The sequence below is a fragment of the Eucyclogobius newberryi genome, unplaced genomic scaffold (assembly GCF_026437365.1).
Source record: "Eucyclogobius newberryi isolate DKJ021-1_F unplaced genomic scaffold, fEucNew1.0.hap1 SCAF_5, whole genome shotgun sequence".
NCBI lineage: Eukaryota > Metazoa > Chordata > Actinopteri > Gobiiformes > Gobiidae > Eucyclogobius > Eucyclogobius newberryi.
Window position 1 is genome coordinate 35,608,295 of NW_027316167.1, and position 19,172 is coordinate 35,627,466.

Consider the following 19,172-nt stretch of genomic DNA (forward strand, 5'->3'; position numbering starts at 1 on the left):
AGGCTTGATCTCTACGGAAAAATACCAAGTGCCTTGATGTGAGGCTGACCAACGAGAAATGTGACCCGCCTTTTCCAGAATATCTAATAAAACCAACCAGCATGGGAAAAAACGGGGTGAGACGCAGGAGGGTCAGCCAGGCTCCTTACAACGGCTTGGCTGACACAGTCCCCGCGTTTTCTCCCATGCATGCCACACAAATGTCTGATGTTTCTGTGTCGTTTCATATTCTAGGTTGAATTGTGTTCTCGATGTGTTACGGAATAGCATCGGTGTATGTCTAATTCCATGACATAAATCTGCTTTTCTAGTACTCTTATATAAAGAGTACAACTGTTACACGCAGTTCATTGCATTAGTTAATAACAAATGTACATTGGAATAAGATTATTGCCTAAAATAAGGAAGTTTGTACAGTGTAGTGAGTCAGACGATAGAATTGAAATTTATGTTTTACTAAGATTCTGTTTAAACACGACCAGAAGAATTAACAAAGACTGAAATGTGAACTTACAAACAATACAATGAAAACATGTTTCAATTTGTACAAATCTAAACTATTGAGTGTGTGCTTGTCCAACTCTCCAATAAAAGCTGCCTCAAGACCGATTCCAGAGATTCTTTGAAATTCTGGACCAATCTGTAAGCAAAACATGGTAAACTGCCTATTAGGTATGGAAATAATTAAATACTAAACTTTATTTAGAGTAAACGATACCTGATTGGCCCCAAAAAGGGCAGGCCATTACTCCATGGTTGTCTGGATGATTGGCTCTTCTGATATTAGATCTTGTACTGAATGTTCATATTGTTTTTTACTTGGTTTTTTATTGTCTGTTTTTGAAAAATGCTTAAAATGCTATTGGATACAAAATATATTTACAATAACCATTAATAACCACCAAATATAGTTACTGCAGCTAGAAGGTGTAAAATAGCCAACTCTAAAGCTGATTGGTTGACACTAATCAACCAATTAGTGAAACTTCACAAAACTTTCACCTTAAACTACAAGCACCCTCACTGTTGATTCTGAAGGCCTGAGGACAGAATTTAGACCCCTGGCAACACATGATGGCTGAATATGATTGGATAAAAATCTAACATAAAGACCAGACCTCCAAATCTCAACCTGGGGCTGGAAGCAGTGCAACCAAGAGGAAAGCCATGAAATGAAGAGTATAACTCTTACTCTGGGGAATTTAATAAATATTTTTGGGAAAATATATATATTTTTAAATCATATTCTTATTATTTTTAGGCCAGCAGAGAAGGCCTTGCTGGTCCTGACGGCCCACCACTGACACTCACTAAACGCGTCACGACTACAACACCACAGACTTCTACCCCGACAGAGGGAGAAAACCTGACCCACGTAGATGGACAGAGCGTCGTGCTGAGGTCCACTTTATTGTCCTCTTTATTGGAGGAAATCTGTCCTCTGCATTTGACCCATGCTTCCGTGCAGCTGGGGCAGGAGGGAAGCAGGAGGAGCAGGTGTCTCCTCTGCCTCCTGCAGCTATCATGCGGTTCCTCAGTTTACAGCTCCTTCTGTGGGTCAGATATGTCAGCTCAGATGTGAGCGCCTGGATGCTCTGTCCAACCCTGTTATGAATAAAGAAACTCTGAACTGAAATGAAAACCCACAAGAAAAGATTGTGTTTAAATAAAAACATTTATTCTGATATATCTGGTCTCTGAGCTGATCCGAGTTCAGCCGTCGCTCCATAAACAAACTCTTCTTTCTCTCACAGGGGCTGAGCAGGGCTGCACGACGTCACTTTAATCTCATCACAATAATGCGGAACTAATACATCTACTAACTATAAACTTGAGGGTTGGCCTAAAATTCCATTATTTTTTATCGAGAGTATACTTTTGAACACATCCACATTGTGTTAACTAATATCATCCAGGCATGAAAACAATAGTTTTTCTTGCAAATAAATGCACAAATAAAGCTTTTTATGGCAGATTAAAATGAATAATCAAATTAATAGGTAACACTTCACAAATTTGACTTTTTTTTAAACTTTGGAGAACAATATTAAACATGTTTTTTTCATGTTCAGAGTGAAAAAATTACTTATTTTTCTTGATCAATCAAAATGTTATTAAATCTTGACTCAAACTATTTTAACTTGCCGTTTAAATGAATGTCTGCCACTACAATAAAATCAATATATGAATGCATTGTTACATCATTTAATTATTTAAAATAAGCTTTATTTACTTTAAAGCTTTATGTTTGGTTAACAGAAATATTGAATTGGAAAACGGTGGCACAAAACATTTTCAGCAGACTTTTCCTTTTTTGTGCCGAATTGCCTGGATTTGAGCTCGTTTCTCGTCCAAGGTGCAGCTCTGCTCAGTGAGGCGTCTGAAAGCACTGCCCAGTCCCTCTAAATGTTCAACGTCTAAATTATAACCAGTCTTCAATTAACGTCACTAATATAACGACAAAATTATCGTTGAGGTATTTAAAACTATACTTTTATTCTTGGTGAATAAATCTGACAGTGTAACCTACATAAATGTCCCTGTGCCACTTTAACTGCTCTAAACCGACGACTCGTTTGTAAAAAGGTTGTGGGTTTGACTCCCTGTGCAGTTCATGGTTCAGTCTCAAATGTTAAAGCTTCAAGCCTCATTTAAAGGTGCACTATGGGACGTTTCTGGTCGAGCGTCTTCATGTAGATGTTTTTGCGCTGCCTGGAATGTTCCACATGTGACATTAAACATATGTTTTTATTAAAACAGGCAGTCTACAGAGAGCTGCTCGCCGCTCCACAGATCTTGACTTTACACAGACAACACACAAAAGTGAGAATTTCTTAGTTTAAACAATGAAATTCTCACTTTTGTGTTTTGTCTGTGTGTAAAGTAGAGCTAAACTTTAGAGCAAAGTTTTTTTCTCTTTTTACAGACGACTATTTAGAGATTATCTATTTCAATTAGTCAAACGATTATTTCTATTGTACGTTAAGACTTTTCAAATACATTATTGACCAAATACAGACTGAAATAAGGCAACTGAAGGCTTCTAGATGGAGAATATTTACAAGTAAAGGGAATTATTAAGGGAAATCACACATTTTCTGTGTAATTATGAGGCTGTTGTTAAAAGGGTTTGAGTCCGTTTAGTCCAGAGAACGATCATCAAGATACAATTATTTCTACAGTTGTCATTATAAATCGTTTGTGGACCAGGCCACACATTTCTGTAACGTTGTCATTTTATGAGTCACAAAGTTGACGTGAAAAGTAGGGCTTTTAGTTCTTCAGACAATTAATCGGTCGATCGAGTTTTAGACGAGCCTTTATCTAAATGATAAGGAAAGGGCAAAAATAAGAAGGTATGGAGTAAAACAGCTTTAAACAAAATTGTGTTTTGGGGGTTGTTTATATGTAAAAAGCAGATTAAACTCATAATTCATCAAATCTGTCTTCATACATAAATACGTTTGGTGGTACTTTTTTCTGCGGCAATAGTTTTATAAGAAAACCAATGCTGCAGTAGTAGTTTGAGTGCAGTTTGGGTCGTTTATAGAGGTTTTTGCCACGCCCCTTTCTAGTCAACCAATCGATCGGCAGGACGTGTCTTCAGCCGACCACAGTCCTCGTGAAAAGCTACATAACATTTTTGTATATCGACCTGTAACTTGACCTGGTAGCATCGCCTGCTCGTCACCGTGGACCTCGAGTTCAATGCCACACTGCGGAACATTCCAAACAAAGCGACCAAAAAAACTTGACATTCTGCACCTTTAAAATAAATAAATTGCTAATCTAACCGAAAACACAATTGAACTCAAACTGTTCAACTACAAAGTGGGGTAACTCTCTACGGGGTTACTCTCTGCCTTCTCTTCAGTAAATGACGTGCTGCCCCCTGGAGGTCAGAGCTTGCGTTGCAACTGAACCATCGGAATCAAACTAAATTTCAACAATGTTTTTTGCCCTGAATTTCAAGTCGCTCTGACTTTTTTGACACTTTTGTACATGTAAACAATCTGTAAACCTTTGCAATAATAAATCTGCTTTTCCTATATAAATATGTAATAACTATCTCATACATAAAGAGTACAACTGTTACACGCAGTTCATTGCATTAGTTAATAACAAATGTACATTGGAATAAGATTATTGCCTAAAATAAGGAAGTTTGTACAGTGTAGTGAGCTATAAATATTTGGATAGATAAAGTGAAGGGACTGGGCGTGTTTTCAGACTGGGCTCAGGGTCTAGGAGAGGACTTAAAAGAGGGTTCGGGGTACTTTAAGGGTATATTTGGGGGTATTTGGGGTACAGTCCTGCCCCGTTTATGGCCGCCGAGTGGAAGCGAGGCCATCAGAAACATCACAAGCTGAGGTAACAAAGATTCATCCTGGACAAAACAGACAACAGACTTAAGTTAGTTAAATTATGATGAATTATGATGTATTTAAAGTGATTCACATTCACTGATTAAAGTGCTTATGAAAGGTGGGACTCATTTAAAACACAAGATAATTATGATTTAACTAAAAATGCTATGCCAGTTTATCATCCCGGTCACTCTAAGATTTTTGCAAAGTCGCTCTGGTATCCATGCCAACGCAAATGCTAATTTCAAGGCTTGAAAAAAAAACACCAATAACTGGATTATTCTACCATTACTTACACACTAAAACATTAAGTCTTAACTTTAAAATTTCAGCCAGTTGTTGATTTTATATTTTATGTTTTAATAAACGCTAGCATTAGCTTTGAGAGTGACGGTGATCTAGCCAGCTCAAGACTATTTTACTTCCTGATTGCAACACTGGGCCAAAACTCCACTAATGTCACAGAAATTATTATTTGACAGATAAAAATATACAAGAACACATTTAATTATGTTGAATTCATGTTGAAAGGGTCAGAATTAGTTTTTCGTTTTTTTTTAAATTGCGCTCCACTTTTTCCTTTTTTCCTGTGATTATTACACTTTGATTCAAAAACTGACACTCGACTGATGTAAAACTATCATTTATATTTACAACAGGTTTTATCCCACCAAATTAAAGTCAAAAATAGAAAATCACAAAAACCTGTCGTACACATTTTACATTTTCTAACATATTTTTCAATTAATTTCCGATGTTACAAAGATATATCCAAACGGAAAACCTGATCATCTGTATTAATGACATTATCTACAGCTATGGGTTTTTTTTTAATGTTGAGGGGATGGTACAATAAACAATATTATTGGTTATTGCAATAAAAATGGCATACAGTAAACGGTTCGTGGTACATTTTGTGTAAATGTGATTGTTGACGATAAAAATCACCATCAAAACCTCGGATTGTGAAGAAAAGACAAAAAAAAATGTATGAGGTTCTTTTCTAGATCAAGTACAATTCTATAATATTCGTATAATAATCATATTACTTTCCCCCCCAACATTTCAATATCGTCCTGAGCCTAAAATGTGGTTCTGGACACATTAAAAAGGGACAAGACACATTTTAAAAATAAATAAATACATATATTACCACCTTCCTATTATACACAATTTGATTTTTGTAAAGAAGGTTTCAGACATTTGTTGCAGGTAAAGTGATGAATGTGTAAAGTAAAGAAACCTAATGGTGGTAAGATCGGTAGCAAAAAATGACAGGAAAAAAGCTTGTTCTCCACATAATTGAGCAATCTTTTCGCACAAAACCTTGTCCCGTCTCTCTGTGTGCCACAGCTGGTCCTCTGCAGGGCTGGGCTTACTCTAAAACCTTTACCTGTTGAGTAAGTATCATGTGGCGTTGGAGTTCACTGCCTTGGATCCGTCTGAGTTGGCGTTGGTCTGTTCCTTCACGACAGGAACTGGAAAAGACAGGCTTTTAATCAGCACTCGAACATGTCACTGCGGTGTAAATGCTGTGTTTAGGTGTTTGTGTTCTTCTTCGGTGCCCTTTGTGGCGTTGACTGGTTTGTCTCAGGTTAGGTTCAGGTTGAAGACTCGCTGACGTCACCCAAACATAACTCATCATTAAGTATAATTCAGGTACGATGTAGAGTTTATTTATTGAGAGAATATAAGTCTGATCTCAGTGATTCACAAAAGGGCGTTTCGTAATTGCTCCTTTTTTTTAAAGCCCTCTTTAAGCAATGAGGGCTTAAAGAGGGCTTTAAGCCCTCATTAAGCCATGTTTGTAAAGTGTTGGATGCACTAGAAATCTAATGCTTTGAGCACAATCATCTCACTGTGAAGATGTGGAGAACAAGGCTGCGCAGGAAGCTTGTATCTCCTGTGGGTTGCTTAGTGACACTTCAGACCCAGTGCAGTTCATTTAAGACAAGTGGAAATACTTTTGGACCGCACTGATCTGCTCCACTGAAAAGCTGTGGAAACGAGTCTATATTGTGTGGCGTTCAGGTGCTTTCCCTGTGTGCGTTCAGTTTGTGTGGTGCGTTGTGTTCAGGTGCTGTGTCTCTGCGGTGCGTTCAGGCGCTTACAGAAGTACGGGTGCTGCATGGCCTCTGCTGCGCTCAGTCTGGTCTGATGGTCGTATCGCAGCAGTTTGTCGAGCAGGTCCAGGGCCTCGGGGCTCACCAGGTGCTGGTTCTCCGGCTGCACAAACTGCTCCCAGCGTTTACGCGACTGCCTGGAAGAGGAAGTACATCAGTTTGGTCAGATCGAAGTGACCTGCTCTTCGTTTGTCTTTTACTCACTGTCCGAGCAGGTCCTTGAAGCGCGTGTCCAGCTCGATGTGGTATTTGTGCAGATATCCAAAGAGCTCGTCTGTGCCCAAGACTTTAGCGATACGCACCAACTACACACAGAAGGGACAAAAATATACACCTTAAAGCCCTAAACTTGTTATTGTTGTTATTATTTGTCATTGACATTATAGAATATAACTACAACTGGCCTTTTTTTTTAATCTGCAAATCTTAGGTATTGTCAGGTTTCAGATGACATCACAACAGCTAAATTTAATGTTAAGTTTAAATAATAATCGAAATGATCAGGTTCAACATTTGTGGATTTTCCTGCCAGATAGTTCATAGGAATGTTCAATAAGGAAAGCGGTCTCTTCTGCCCCCATCTGGTCATACAACATCATCACATTCTAGAATCTCAACATCATCACATTCTAGAATCTCTGTAATACAGAGCCACCAATGATGGCTCTGTATTACATTTCTTACATGTACACCGTAGAAATGACAACCCTGCAACGTATTTGGTACCTGGTCGTAGTTGTCTTGTCCGTGGAAAAATGGCTCCTTCAGAAAAATCATACTGGCCAACATGCAGCCCAGACTCCACATGTCCAGGCTGTAGTCGTACATCTGCGACACAACACCAGGTACACACACACACAAACAGTTACATTTACAGCGTTTGTTTGTAACCATTTCATGAGATATTTAATTCCCGTGTTGTAGATGTGGAGCTTGAAACCGACGTTTTGAAGCTCTATTCAAAATTCAGATTTTTCATTATCTGAGAAAAGGCAAAGGTGACATTTGTACCTGATAGTCAACGAGCAGCTCGGGGCCTTTGAAATAGCGCGAGGCGACTCTGACGTTGTACTCTTGAGCAGGATGATAGAACTCGGCCAAACCCCAGTCAATGAGACGCAGCTGAGGACAGTCAGAGGACAGAGGTCAGAGAACAGAGAGGTGTAGAGTGAAAAACAGAAGTTAAACAGAGGACCAGGGGCTTTACCTTCCTGAGTTGGTGGTCAATCATGACATTGTGCGGCTTCACATCTCGATGCATGATGCCCATACTGTGACAGTAATCCAGGGCCTGAGACACAGACGACACAAGTGTAACATTTATGCAGCTATGTTTTGGACACCCAAGACCGACCGGCCACCGGCCACAAGACAATCGTACAATTCCAACATGTCAGATTCTTATTATTTGAGGTTTTGGTGCTGTGACAAAACAAATAATCCTAACAGAACTGACCCCACAGACATGAGGATTGACAGAACAATTAAAAGAACAAATATTATGCATTATGTTGTTGTGTTGTTTTCCGCCTTAAAACATGCTCTTGAGAATCTTTAGTCTTGCCTTTCATGTTTTAGAACTAAAAAGAAACGGCTTATAACAACAACTAAAACAAAACATTAATTTTTTTATGACAAAATTACATTTGGATCTCTGAGATTTCCTGCGAGACTAGCTGAGTTTTGGCACCATCAACTGGCTACAGAGGGAATTACACACCATTAAAGATGAACAGATCCATAATTTTAGGCATTTCAGGCCGCTCACTTCCTGGTCAAAGCGCAGAGTTGTCCTGATTGTGATTAGATGGAGAAACACATAGAACAGGCATGTCCAAAGTCCGGCCCGCGGGCCAATTGCGGACCGTGGTCAATTTTCATCAGGCCCGCAGCCTCTGTCATAAAATCTATAATATGTGGCCCGCCCCGCCACCACTGTTGACCAGCGCATAAAATGCACACCTACAAAAGCTATTTTATTTGTATCCACTAGGGGGCAGCAGCACTCGGTTGAACTCTGGCTGCGTGACACCTGTGTGATCCTTCCGGACAATTTCAGAGATGGCGACTGCAAATAAAAAAAGGAAAGTTGACACTGAGCGTCGGCTCTTCCAGGACAAGTGGAAATTGGACTATTTTTTCACTGAAATACGAAACAACTGTGTCTGCCTAATCTGCCAAGAGACTGTCTGTGTTTAAGGAATACAATGTCAAGAGACACTATCAGACGAAATATGCAGACATGTATGACAAGCTAACGGGGAACGAACGCAGCGAAAAATTTAAGCAACTGGAAGCTGGTTTAACGTTACAGCAGCGATTTTTCACAAGAGCCCGAGAGTCAAATGAAAATGCCACAAAGGCGAGCTACGAGGTGGCAACGCTGATCGCTAAGCACAGCAAACCCTTTACCGAGGGTGAATTTATCAAAGACTGCGTGATGAAGAAAAACTCTGTCCTGAGAAGAAGCAAGAGTTTGCCAATGTTTGCCTGGCTCGTAACACTGTGGCACGGAGAATTGAAGATGTGTCATCAGATATTAAGAGACAGTTGGGGGCCAGAGGAAAGGAGTTTGACTTTTTTTCCTTAGCTTGCGACGAAAGCAGAGCCTTAAAAACCAAACAAGAGGAACAGATTTATTCGTTTCTGTTTGCTCGGCCGTAGATGACATGAAACTCCCGTGGAATAAAGTTTCTGGGGTTATTACGGACAGCGCACCTGCCATGGCTGGCGAACGAAGTGGATTATCAATCCGTATCTGCGAAAAAGTCGTTGAACACGGAGGTAAAGCTATAAAACTTCATTGCATTATTCACCAGGAAGTTCTGTGTGCCAAACATCTCAAATATGATCATGTTATGAAACCGGTAATAAAGGCTATTAATTATATTCGCTCCAAAGCCCTGTGCCACCGTCAGTTTCAACAGTTTCTAATAGACATCCAGGCTGAATATGGCGATGTTGTCTATCACAACGACGTGAGATGGCTCAGCCGGGGCTCTGCACTGCAGCGCTTCTACTCTCTTAGGCAGGAAATCGGAGAGTTCATGGCAAAAAAGGGACAATCAATCACAGAACTAAGTGACCCAGTTTGGCTGGCTGATTTGGGTTTTTTAGTTGACACAACAAAGCACCTGAACGTGCTGAACACGAGCCTTCAGGGGCCAAATGCAGTGATAAGCCAACTGTATTCACACATCCAAACCTTTGGAACCAAGCTGAAACTTTTCCAAAGGCACCTGTCTCAACCACAGCCCAATGCCACACACTTCCCGGCGCTGCAGGGAATCATGACCAGCTTTCCACAGAGCAATATCAACGCACAAACAAGGAGGTATGCAGCAGACATCTCATCTCTGGCTGAGGAGTTCCAACATCGCTTTCGGGATTTTTCAGCTATTGAGAAGAAGATCACGATGTTTTCCTCTCCTTTCTCCGTGGACCCTGATACTGCTCCTGACCACCTGCAACTGGAGCTCATTGAGCTGCAGTGTGACGCCGAGTGCCGCAGTCGACACCAACAGCTCTCTCTTGCGGACTTTTACCGCCAGCTGGATGAAGGCAGGTTCCAAGAGATTCGAACATTTGCTAAGAAAATGCTGAGCTTGTTCGGCTCGACATATTTGTGTGAGCAGACCTTTTCGGTTATGAACTTTAACAAGAGCCGCGTGAGGACACGACTAACTGACTCTCACCTGCGTGACATCTTGCGCATCAAAACCACTGCCTTTGAGCCTGACCTGACCTATGTACTGCAGTCCAGATCTCAGTATCACCCTTCACATTAGTGCAGGAAAGTCTTCTGTCATCTGAGACGACTACATTCTAAAATCTCAGTGAATACATTTTGTTTTGTGTCAAAACTACAGTTACAAATATATATACACTGAGACTTGGTCAATGTTTGCACATCTGAATAAGAGAAGCTATTTCTGTTTTTGAATTTAAAAGTTCCAATAATATGTCATGTTTCAAATGAACCTAAGAATGTTTAAGCTTCTTAAAATATAAATAAAAAAGGCAAATATGAAATGAGTGACTTGGTAAAATTTGTTTAAATTTATTTGTGTTCCATGTGAGGAATGTCAGGCTGAATGGTCGGCCCTCACACACTTTCACCTCGCCAAATCTGGCCCTCTTTGCAAAAAGTTTGGACACCCCTGGCATAGAACGAGTCTGGAGATGATTTCTTGAGTTAAAAACAGCAGAAGATTCTCAGAGCTACGTTACAGATGGAGAAAACGTCAGTTATCGAGGGGATTCTGAACAGACTGTTTTTGAGGTTCGGAGGGAGAGGACAAACCAGGATTCATCAATCTAGTGTCAATGAAGCTAAATGTGACTCCAGCTGTGTTTGTGATTGGGAACAATTGAGAACAGGGTTAAAGTGTCCTTTAAGAGAAGATCTCGAGTCCCGCCTCTGTGAACTCTTGAAGAGACACGTCAACCTAACTAAAGACTGGCTGAAATTACCAGAATGTGTCTAGAGAAAGTGCATTTAAAATTATGGAGGAGCACTTTTGATTACAAGTTAAGCCCGTCATCAAGTAGAGCACGGTATTTTGAACACAGGATTACTCCAAGAATTGGGAATGAAAGAACAAACAACTGACACAACAATATAACAGGGTGAACTGACCTTAAGCAGCTCATACATGTAGAAACGAATGTCATAGTCTGTCAGCTTCTGGTACAGCTCCTGCAGACCACAAGGGGGCAGCGTTACAGCGGCGCACGGGCAGATTTACAAAGGAAAAATGACAGGAAGACTGGTGAATAACGGCGATGCGTTTAGTGGCGGATGTACCTTAAAGTCTGTGTTATTGATGAATTCAAAAACAAGCGCTGGAGTTCGGGACTGAAACAGACACAAGGTTAAGAGCGAAATTATGAATTCCTCTGCTCCGTCTGAGCCTTTCCCTGCTCTCACAACAAGCTAGCTTCACAGAATGAGTTTGTGAACAACTCTTTTACAACTGACAAAGGGACTATCTATGCTCTAATTAGCTCTAATCTGCTAACTATGGCACATTTACATCCAGGTAATTTTCTCTGCATCCATGAATCTCTTCGCTTCTCATTTCCTGGCTACTTCAGCACTCTTTACCTTCACTGTACCATAAATCCACTATCAATGATAGAATTTAAACTAATCTGTCTGGTATGACTGCTTGATTTCACCTCGACACTTTCTATAACCAGTTACTGTGATGTTAGGACTGCCCCTGGTGGCTGTTCGAAGCAGCGCAGGCTCGTTGACTCACCACTGGATCTTTGACCGTGTCCACCAGGCGAATGATGTTGGTTCCTCCTTTTAGATTTTCCAAAATTTTGATTTCTCTTTTGATTTTCTTCTTTTTTACCGGCTGAAGAAAAAAAGAAAAAAACGTAAATGTCCAACGACACTTGAGCAATGGTCTAAAAACAATGAGTGTGTGTGTGTTTGGTACGAGTTTAAACGCTGCAAGAATTTCAGAAACAAAACATCTGTGGCGTGCTTTTCAAGAGGAAATAACATGACTAAAGATGCATGTTTTAAATGTGTAATGAGGCCTGTCCCTGCTCAGAGTGACGTGTCGCCAGTTGGTCTCACTTTGAGTATTTTGACGACCACTTTGTCGTTGTTGGTGACATTTATGGCTTCGAACACTTCGCTATATTTCCCTCGGCCCAGTTTCCGCACCAGCTGGTAGTTGTCCTGATTACTGCAAGAGAAAAGAGAAAGGGCTTTTTACCCACCAGCTGCACAACAAAAATACATCGTTCTTGTTTTGGAAGTCCTGGTTTAGCTTTGGATTCTCAGAGAAGTCATAGTATTATTTGTGGCCCTGGTCTGGCCCTGGTCTGGCCCTGGTCTGGCCCTGGTCTGGCCCTGGTCTGGCCCTGGTCTGGCCCTGGTCTGGCCCTGGTCTGGCACTGGTCTGGCACTGGTCTGGCACTGGTCTGGCACTGGTCTGGCACTGGTATAGCTCTGGTATAGCTCTGGTATAGCTCTGGTATAGCTCTGGTATAGCTCTGGTATAGCTCTGGTCTGGTCTAGCCCTGGTCTGGTCTAGCCCTGGTCTGGTCTAGCCCTGGTCTGGTCTAGCCCTGGTCTGGTCTAGCCCTGGTCTGGTCTAGCCCTGGTCTGGTCTAGCCCTGGTCTGGTCTAGCCCTGGTCTAACCTTCAGTTGGGTGTGTAGGCGTCGTAGTCCTGGTTTAGTCCCGGTCTAACCTCCAGTTGGGTGTGTAGGCGTCGTAGTCCTGGTTTAGTCCCGGTCTAACCTCCAGTTGGGTGTGTAGGCGTCGTAGTCCTGGTTTAGTCCCGGTCTAACCTCCAGTTGGGTGTGTAGGCGTCGTAGTCCTGGTCGAGTCCTGGTTTAGTCCCGGTCTAACCTACTGTTGGGAGAGTAGGCGTCGTAGTCCTGGTCTAGTCCCGGTCTAGTTTCGGTCTTGCCTCCAGTTGGGCATGTAGGTGTCCTAGTCCCGGGCTAGTCCCGGGCTAGTTCCGGGCTAGTCCCGGTCTAGGTTCAGTCTAGGTTCAGTCTAGGTTCAGTCTAGGTTCAGTCTTGCCTCCAGATGGGCATGTAGGTGTCGTAGTCCCGGTCTAGTCCCGGTCTTACCTCCAGTTGGGCGTGTAGGCGTCGTAGTCCCAGTACTCGCGATTCTTGTGGGTATTGACGTCGGTGTAGACCCGTGCTTTGCTGGAGGCAGGAGTGGGACCGGGCATCGCTGGCTCTAGAGCGTGGCGCCCCCCGCTGGTCTCATGGGGTTCGTACAGTGCCGGGACACAGCGCGGTCTGGAGGAGAAGCACTGCAGCCCCAAACGAGACACAGACCAGAGCAGAACGAGTCCAGGCCGGGACAAGAGCAGAGCCGCCAGCTGAGAGACACACGACTGCAAATGATCATCTGTAGAACCACCTGCCAGTTTAAATAAAGACTTTATAATACCGTACGACACAGTAAGGCCTCTGTGGGCTCACTTTTCTAGCTCAAGGGTGTCTAAACTATTGCCCAGGAGCCAAATGCAGCCCTCAGACACAATTTTCTTGGCCCTACTAACTGCCCAACACTGCAAACATTGTAACCATTTCTGTCAATAAGATAAATGTAGCTAGAAATACGAAAATTAATTATACAAAATTCTTACTCCATTGGCAAATACTGTAATTAAATAAGACTAAATGTGATTTTTACTCGCTTCAGAATATTATAAAGAAATAAAATAAACTATGTACATCAAGTAAATACATCTTAACTAATCACATGTATTTAAACTAAGCTTAATATCCAGAATTCAAGTCATTTAAACTTGACTTTCTTTTTGTAGTGAAATTTGTTTAAAAACTGCCCTCGACTGTACACATTTGGACACCCCTGGTCCAGCTGCAGCACATGTACGGCTGTCACAATGTCACATTTAGTGTCATTGTGAGAAGAAACCTGCCGATTTTGTGATTATTCACGACTATTCCCACTGTGAAATCCTCAATTTACATCTAGTTTGACTTCTTCAGTGTGCGGATTAAACAGAAAGAACTCACGATTCTCACAATTATTGATTTTTAGTCCTTGCGATTACATTGTGATCTGAATATTCCTGATAATTGATAAACCCAAATCCCAAACATTTCTCAGGAGCTCTTTGAGACTCTGAAGTGTGTGAAGCAGGAGAGGGCGATACTGACAAAAACGTATCTTTCAATTAGGGCTGAAATAACTAAATCAATTATTGAGATAATAGTGAAATTATTTAGTAATCAAATGATCGATTTTTGGACTTTGCACAGACTTCAAAACCTATATCAAAGCCAGGTTCTGAAGAGGTTTATAACTCAGACAGAGCAGGAATTGCAGTATAAAAAGGACAAGCGGCATCACTTTGGCTTTAAAGGCGTTATGGACGATTTTTCGGCGATTTGAGAACTCAGGCGGAAGTGCGCATGCGCACTCCCCCGTGCGGACTGATACAACACAGACGTGCGTTTGTATATTAGCCCGACGGATCGCATCGCATCTCTGTCTCCCGTAGATTTCCGTCTCTTCAGAGACAGCTCGCACAGTCTTTCTCCGTCCTAATTTTGTCCCATACACTGAGGGAACTATATTATGATAGACCCAAGCGCTTAGACACACGGAAACGTGCTGCTCTCATGGGGACGAGCCACACGAGGCTGCAGGTGAGCGGTAGGTGAGTTTTATGATTGATACGTGGCAGGACTAATCGGCAGTCCACGCCACGAGGAAATGAGACTCAGATTTGGGCCAAAAAAATCATCCATTACGCCTTTAAGTGTAATTTAGAAAAAAAACCTCAAATCTACAAATGTTTCGCAAATAAGAAAATAATTGCCAGAATAATTGATTAGCGAAATGCTTGTTAGTTTCAGCTAGGGACGTCACTATATAAAATGTGTTGCGATTGTGATATAAAAAAATTATTTAATGATTATTGAGAACAGTGAAATCTTTAATTTTCTTTCATTCAAACTGAACTTTCTGAAAGAAAAAATAAACAACCAGATCTTTCATTTTTTAAAGTTATGTTTTAAACGATAGATTTAACAAAAAAACAAAAACAAACTTGCTTCAAACATTGCACAGATTATTATATTTTTGATTCTTACAATTATATTGTGACCTGAATAATCACGATTATCGATTAACCGAATAAACACGACATGCCTAAGTGCAGCCCAAATTAAATTTTTTTAGCATATTCTCGATCAGATACTATTTTTACATTGGATCAGGATCGTGCCAAAATGTGTTAATATCTTGGTTGAGGTTCAGATACGTGATCATTCATCTTTGAGGTAATTTCCAAAAACAATAATTGTGATAAGGTCAGCACAGTTTGGGAAAAATATATAACTGCCATGTTTCAGACCAGAATTGTAATTGCATTTGTGTTTTACTAAAAGGATTTGGTTAAAAGTTCACGTTTAAATGCAAATTGACAAAAACACAACCAACTACTCACATGCGTTTGCACAGAGCTAAACAACAGTTAGCAGTTTTACGCAGAATAAAACAGGATATAGGTTGACGTTTGCACTGATGAATAAAACACATTTAAATTATAGGAACATTCCTCATGCGTTGTTGGAACATAATCTGAATATTGTTATTAGGATAATAGAAAAAGCTTCAGTTGTAGTCATCTGGACTCAGTTTGAAAAATAGACGTTTCGACTCTCATCCAAGAGTCATTGTCAAATTGACAATGACTCTTGGATGAGAGTCGAAACGTCTATTTTTCAAACTGAGTCCAGATGACTACAACTGAAGCTTTTCCTACTATGGAACACGCCTGGATGAATGAGGGATTACACCGACTTATTAGGATAATGAAAAAATATTATTTTTTGTCAATATCGCCCGCCCCTAAAAACAAAATAATCATTACAGTAATTAAAAAGAAGAATAGTAAGATGTCGATGGAGGCAGTGCAAAGAAAGGACTGGACGGACACAACATGCAACTACCGTATTTTCCGGACTATCAGTCGCACTTTTCATATTTTGGCCTGGTGTGACTTATACTCCGGAGCGACTTATAGGTGATATTAACACATTATATGATTTTGTTCATTATTTTCACACTGGCAACCGCATTTCACATGTTGATCATTTTTCACAGACAACCACAAGAGGGCGCTCTAGGCTCTAAGTGATACAGAAGAAGAATCGGCACGTCCTCTACCTCCGGAGTTTGTAGAGTTGTTTAGAAGTGACACAGAGGAAGAAGAATTAGTAATATTAGTAATACTGATGCTCTGGTAAACTTGTCAGCATGTTCTTTATGCTATAGTTATCTGAATAACTGTTAATACGTTACTTTAACATACCAGACACTTACGACAGTTCATTGTCTGTGCGTCATGTAGCTGAAGGTGGTATGTTAGCATACGTTGATATACATGTTCACCATGTTCTCTAATCTAATTATTATTTTAAATTGCATTTCAAGATGAAATGTTCTTGGTCTCAACGACTTATACCAGTGCGACTTATATTTCTTTTTTTCTTCTCTATTATTCTCTATTATTTTTGGCTTGGCTCTATTATTTTTTGGCTGGTGCGACTTATGGTAATAACTATTATTTCAGAAGAAACGATTATTTCTATTGCACATTTAGACTTTTGAGTACAATTTTAACCAAAAAAGGGGGCAACTATGGCAACTGAAGGCTTAAAAATTGAGAATATTTACAATTAAAGTTAATTATTCATGAAAATCAGAAATCGTTTATTCTTTTTGGACATTTTGATTTGATAATGCCACTGTCTTTGTTACAAAAGTGTGTGGTTTAGAGTCTGTTTAGTCCAGATTATGATGCTCAAAATATGATACATTTAGTTTTTATAGTCAACGTGTCACAATCAGTAAAATAATCGTTGCAGCTTTAATTTACTGAGAGTAAAAAGCAGGACTTTCTTCATTGCATCAAGTCAATCAATTAATAGCAACTGATTTAGTATCAAATTATTGTTAACTGGTCTTCATAGGTTCCAAAACACTACTTGAGCTTAGAAAAGTAGTTTTAAGACTCAACTTGAGCTGCAATTCCACGAGAATTACATTATTACGATGTGTATTTGATGAAAACACTCTCTTGTCCATAAAAGTGCTACACCAGGATCCACAACTTTCACGTTCTAAATAACTAATCAATAGAATAATCGCTAGACTAATCGACCAGCAAAACAATGGTTAGTCGCAGCCTCGTTTGCATGGCAGAAGTTGTGGTGTTGCCACTTTAACGATGTGATTCCGTGTCAGAGTTTGTGTGATCTGAGTCTGGTTTTCGCACACCTCCAGATCAATGCCTGTGTGAAAGTAAACACTGCATTCTTCACGTTGGGTGTAGCCCTCAAACCACAGAGAAACTGAGATTAAGCGGCACGGTCACCCTTTCCAATCCTGTTTACACTGCGTTAACACACAATTACAGCAGGATCATATGGCTGGAGATCAACACCATAAATCACAACCATGACACCGATTTACCAAGATTTCGTCCCAATTAATTGTATTGATTTGGCCCATTCAAAGACTCTTCACGACACCTTGTTAGTTGTTGTTGGGGTTATTGCAGGAAACATCTTTCAAACCTGGATCTTAAGAAGTGTTAGACATGTTATGAGCCAAATCAAATGTGTACTTTTCCACAAAAGGTATAATAAAAAAGGCACACTAATACAATTTTGCATTAATCGGGCCATTTCCTCTCTCACTATGCACCAAATACGTGTTGTTTAATGTTAAAACGAAACATTAAAGAAGCATTTTAATATAAAAATGACATAGCTGAGTCCTATTCTGTTAATGTAGTATGTTATAAGTGCAATTAAGCCGTGCATTTCTGCTGCAAACAAAATGTAACATCTATTTTGACAGCGTTAGCATCGAGCTAACATTCCTTTTACCCCGAATCGTGACCGTCTGGGACCATTTTACAAACACACGTGCATGCAACATATGGTTTAGCTTCACGGGCATAATTTTAAGGTTAAATGAACGTTTATAGGTGGAAGAAAAGCGTTAATTACCGGTGAAGAAGCGCAGAGGTGAAGGCAACAGAGACGGAGGCGATGCTAACAAGCTAATGCTAACCTCGTACAAACGGCGAGCTGCGGTAAAAAAGCGGTAAAAAAGCAGCGGTTCAGTTGTGTGGATGGAATAATTAACGATTCTTAAATTCCACAGGACAATATCAGAGTTTTGAATGTGTAGTTTCAATATTTGTTGTGATTTAGTGGTGTTTTTTAAAGGGTGGGCAGAGGGGGCTCGTCTCTGCAGAAAACTTCACCCGGAAGTGGAAATGCGTCGCTTTAAGACGTAAAGTTTATTTAAGGTGATTTAAGATTTTAAGGTTTTGTTGCATTACTTCTAATTATTAAAACAGAGAGCCAGACAATCTAATACATTTGCTACTTGTCTGTGTCCGGCGTGTTTACACCATGCGTTTCATGTATATTCCTTAAAGACCAGACCCAACCAAATAACTACAAAATTAAGAAAACAAATTGTAAATTTAAGATGAAAAATGTAAAAAATGTTCTCGCAAAATTGCAACTTGTTTCTTGCACATTTGTGCATTTAAACTAAACGTAAATTGTCGTTGTCATTACTGACATTTTAAATTTTATTTATTATTCATTAACGTTTATTTACCAGATAAGAACCCACTGAGCTCGAGACCTCTTTTTCAAAGTGTGACTTTGGGCAAAGTGAAAATATAACAGCACACACATTTTAAAACATTCACACATTAAAGAGACCTTTAAACAAAGAAAACAAACTCTACATTTAAAAGCACAGAAAATGTTTGAATGATTCCCACTTTGTTTTTTTGAGGTATTTGAATCAAGCAAAACCCCCGAATTGAAATACTTTTTTTTAGACACTCCTTTTTTGATACCATCTTCGTCTATCTAAAACTACATTCTGGTGATTATTATAAATTCAAATTTTTTGGCTTTCAAATTAACTTAAGATAAATTAATTTAGATATGTCAATCCATGCCTTTTTAATACACTTCATGATTTAAGAACTAAAATGACAAATTTTAGCCGTTTTGAACATTGAAATCTGAAATAGTAGTAGATTGTCATATGGAAATTACTGGCTCTATTTTTCTTAATTGAAAACACAGAGTCTAAATACAATATGTAATTTTTAAAGCTACTTCCA

The 19,172-nt window shown here is 40.0% G+C and overlaps 1 protein-coding gene across 2 annotated transcripts; it reads right to left on the reverse strand.

Moving 5' to 3' along the window:
- Nucleotides 1-1,656: 1,656 nt before the first annotated feature.
- LOC140381282 (casein kinase II subunit alpha'-like) lies at nucleotides 1,657-18,292 on the reverse strand. Of its 2 annotated transcripts, none has more exons than XM_072465318.1 (13): nucleotides 18,092-18,292; nucleotides 13,093-13,352; nucleotides 12,084-12,195; nucleotides 11,755-11,856; nucleotides 11,298-11,348; nucleotides 11,130-11,189; nucleotides 7,698-7,781; nucleotides 7,502-7,612; nucleotides 7,217-7,318; nucleotides 6,695-6,795; nucleotides 6,479-6,627; nucleotides 5,761-5,845; nucleotides 1,657-4,387 (listed from the first exon to the last, which is right to left on the reverse strand). In XM_072465318.1, exons 2-12 carry the CDS (start codon nucleotides 13,197-13,199, stop codon nucleotides 5,775-5,777), a joined length of 1,050 nt encoding a protein of 349 aa, XP_072321419.1. In that variant the 5' UTR covers nucleotides 13,200-13,352; nucleotides 18,092-18,292; the 3' UTR covers nucleotides 1,657-4,387; nucleotides 5,761-5,774. The 2 variants fall into 2 exon arrangements, with proteins under 2 accessions (XP_072321419.1, XP_072321418.1); XM_072465317.1 differs by having other exon boundaries at nucleotides 18,028-18,292.
- Between the last annotated feature and the right edge of the window lie 880 nt (nucleotides 18,293-19,172).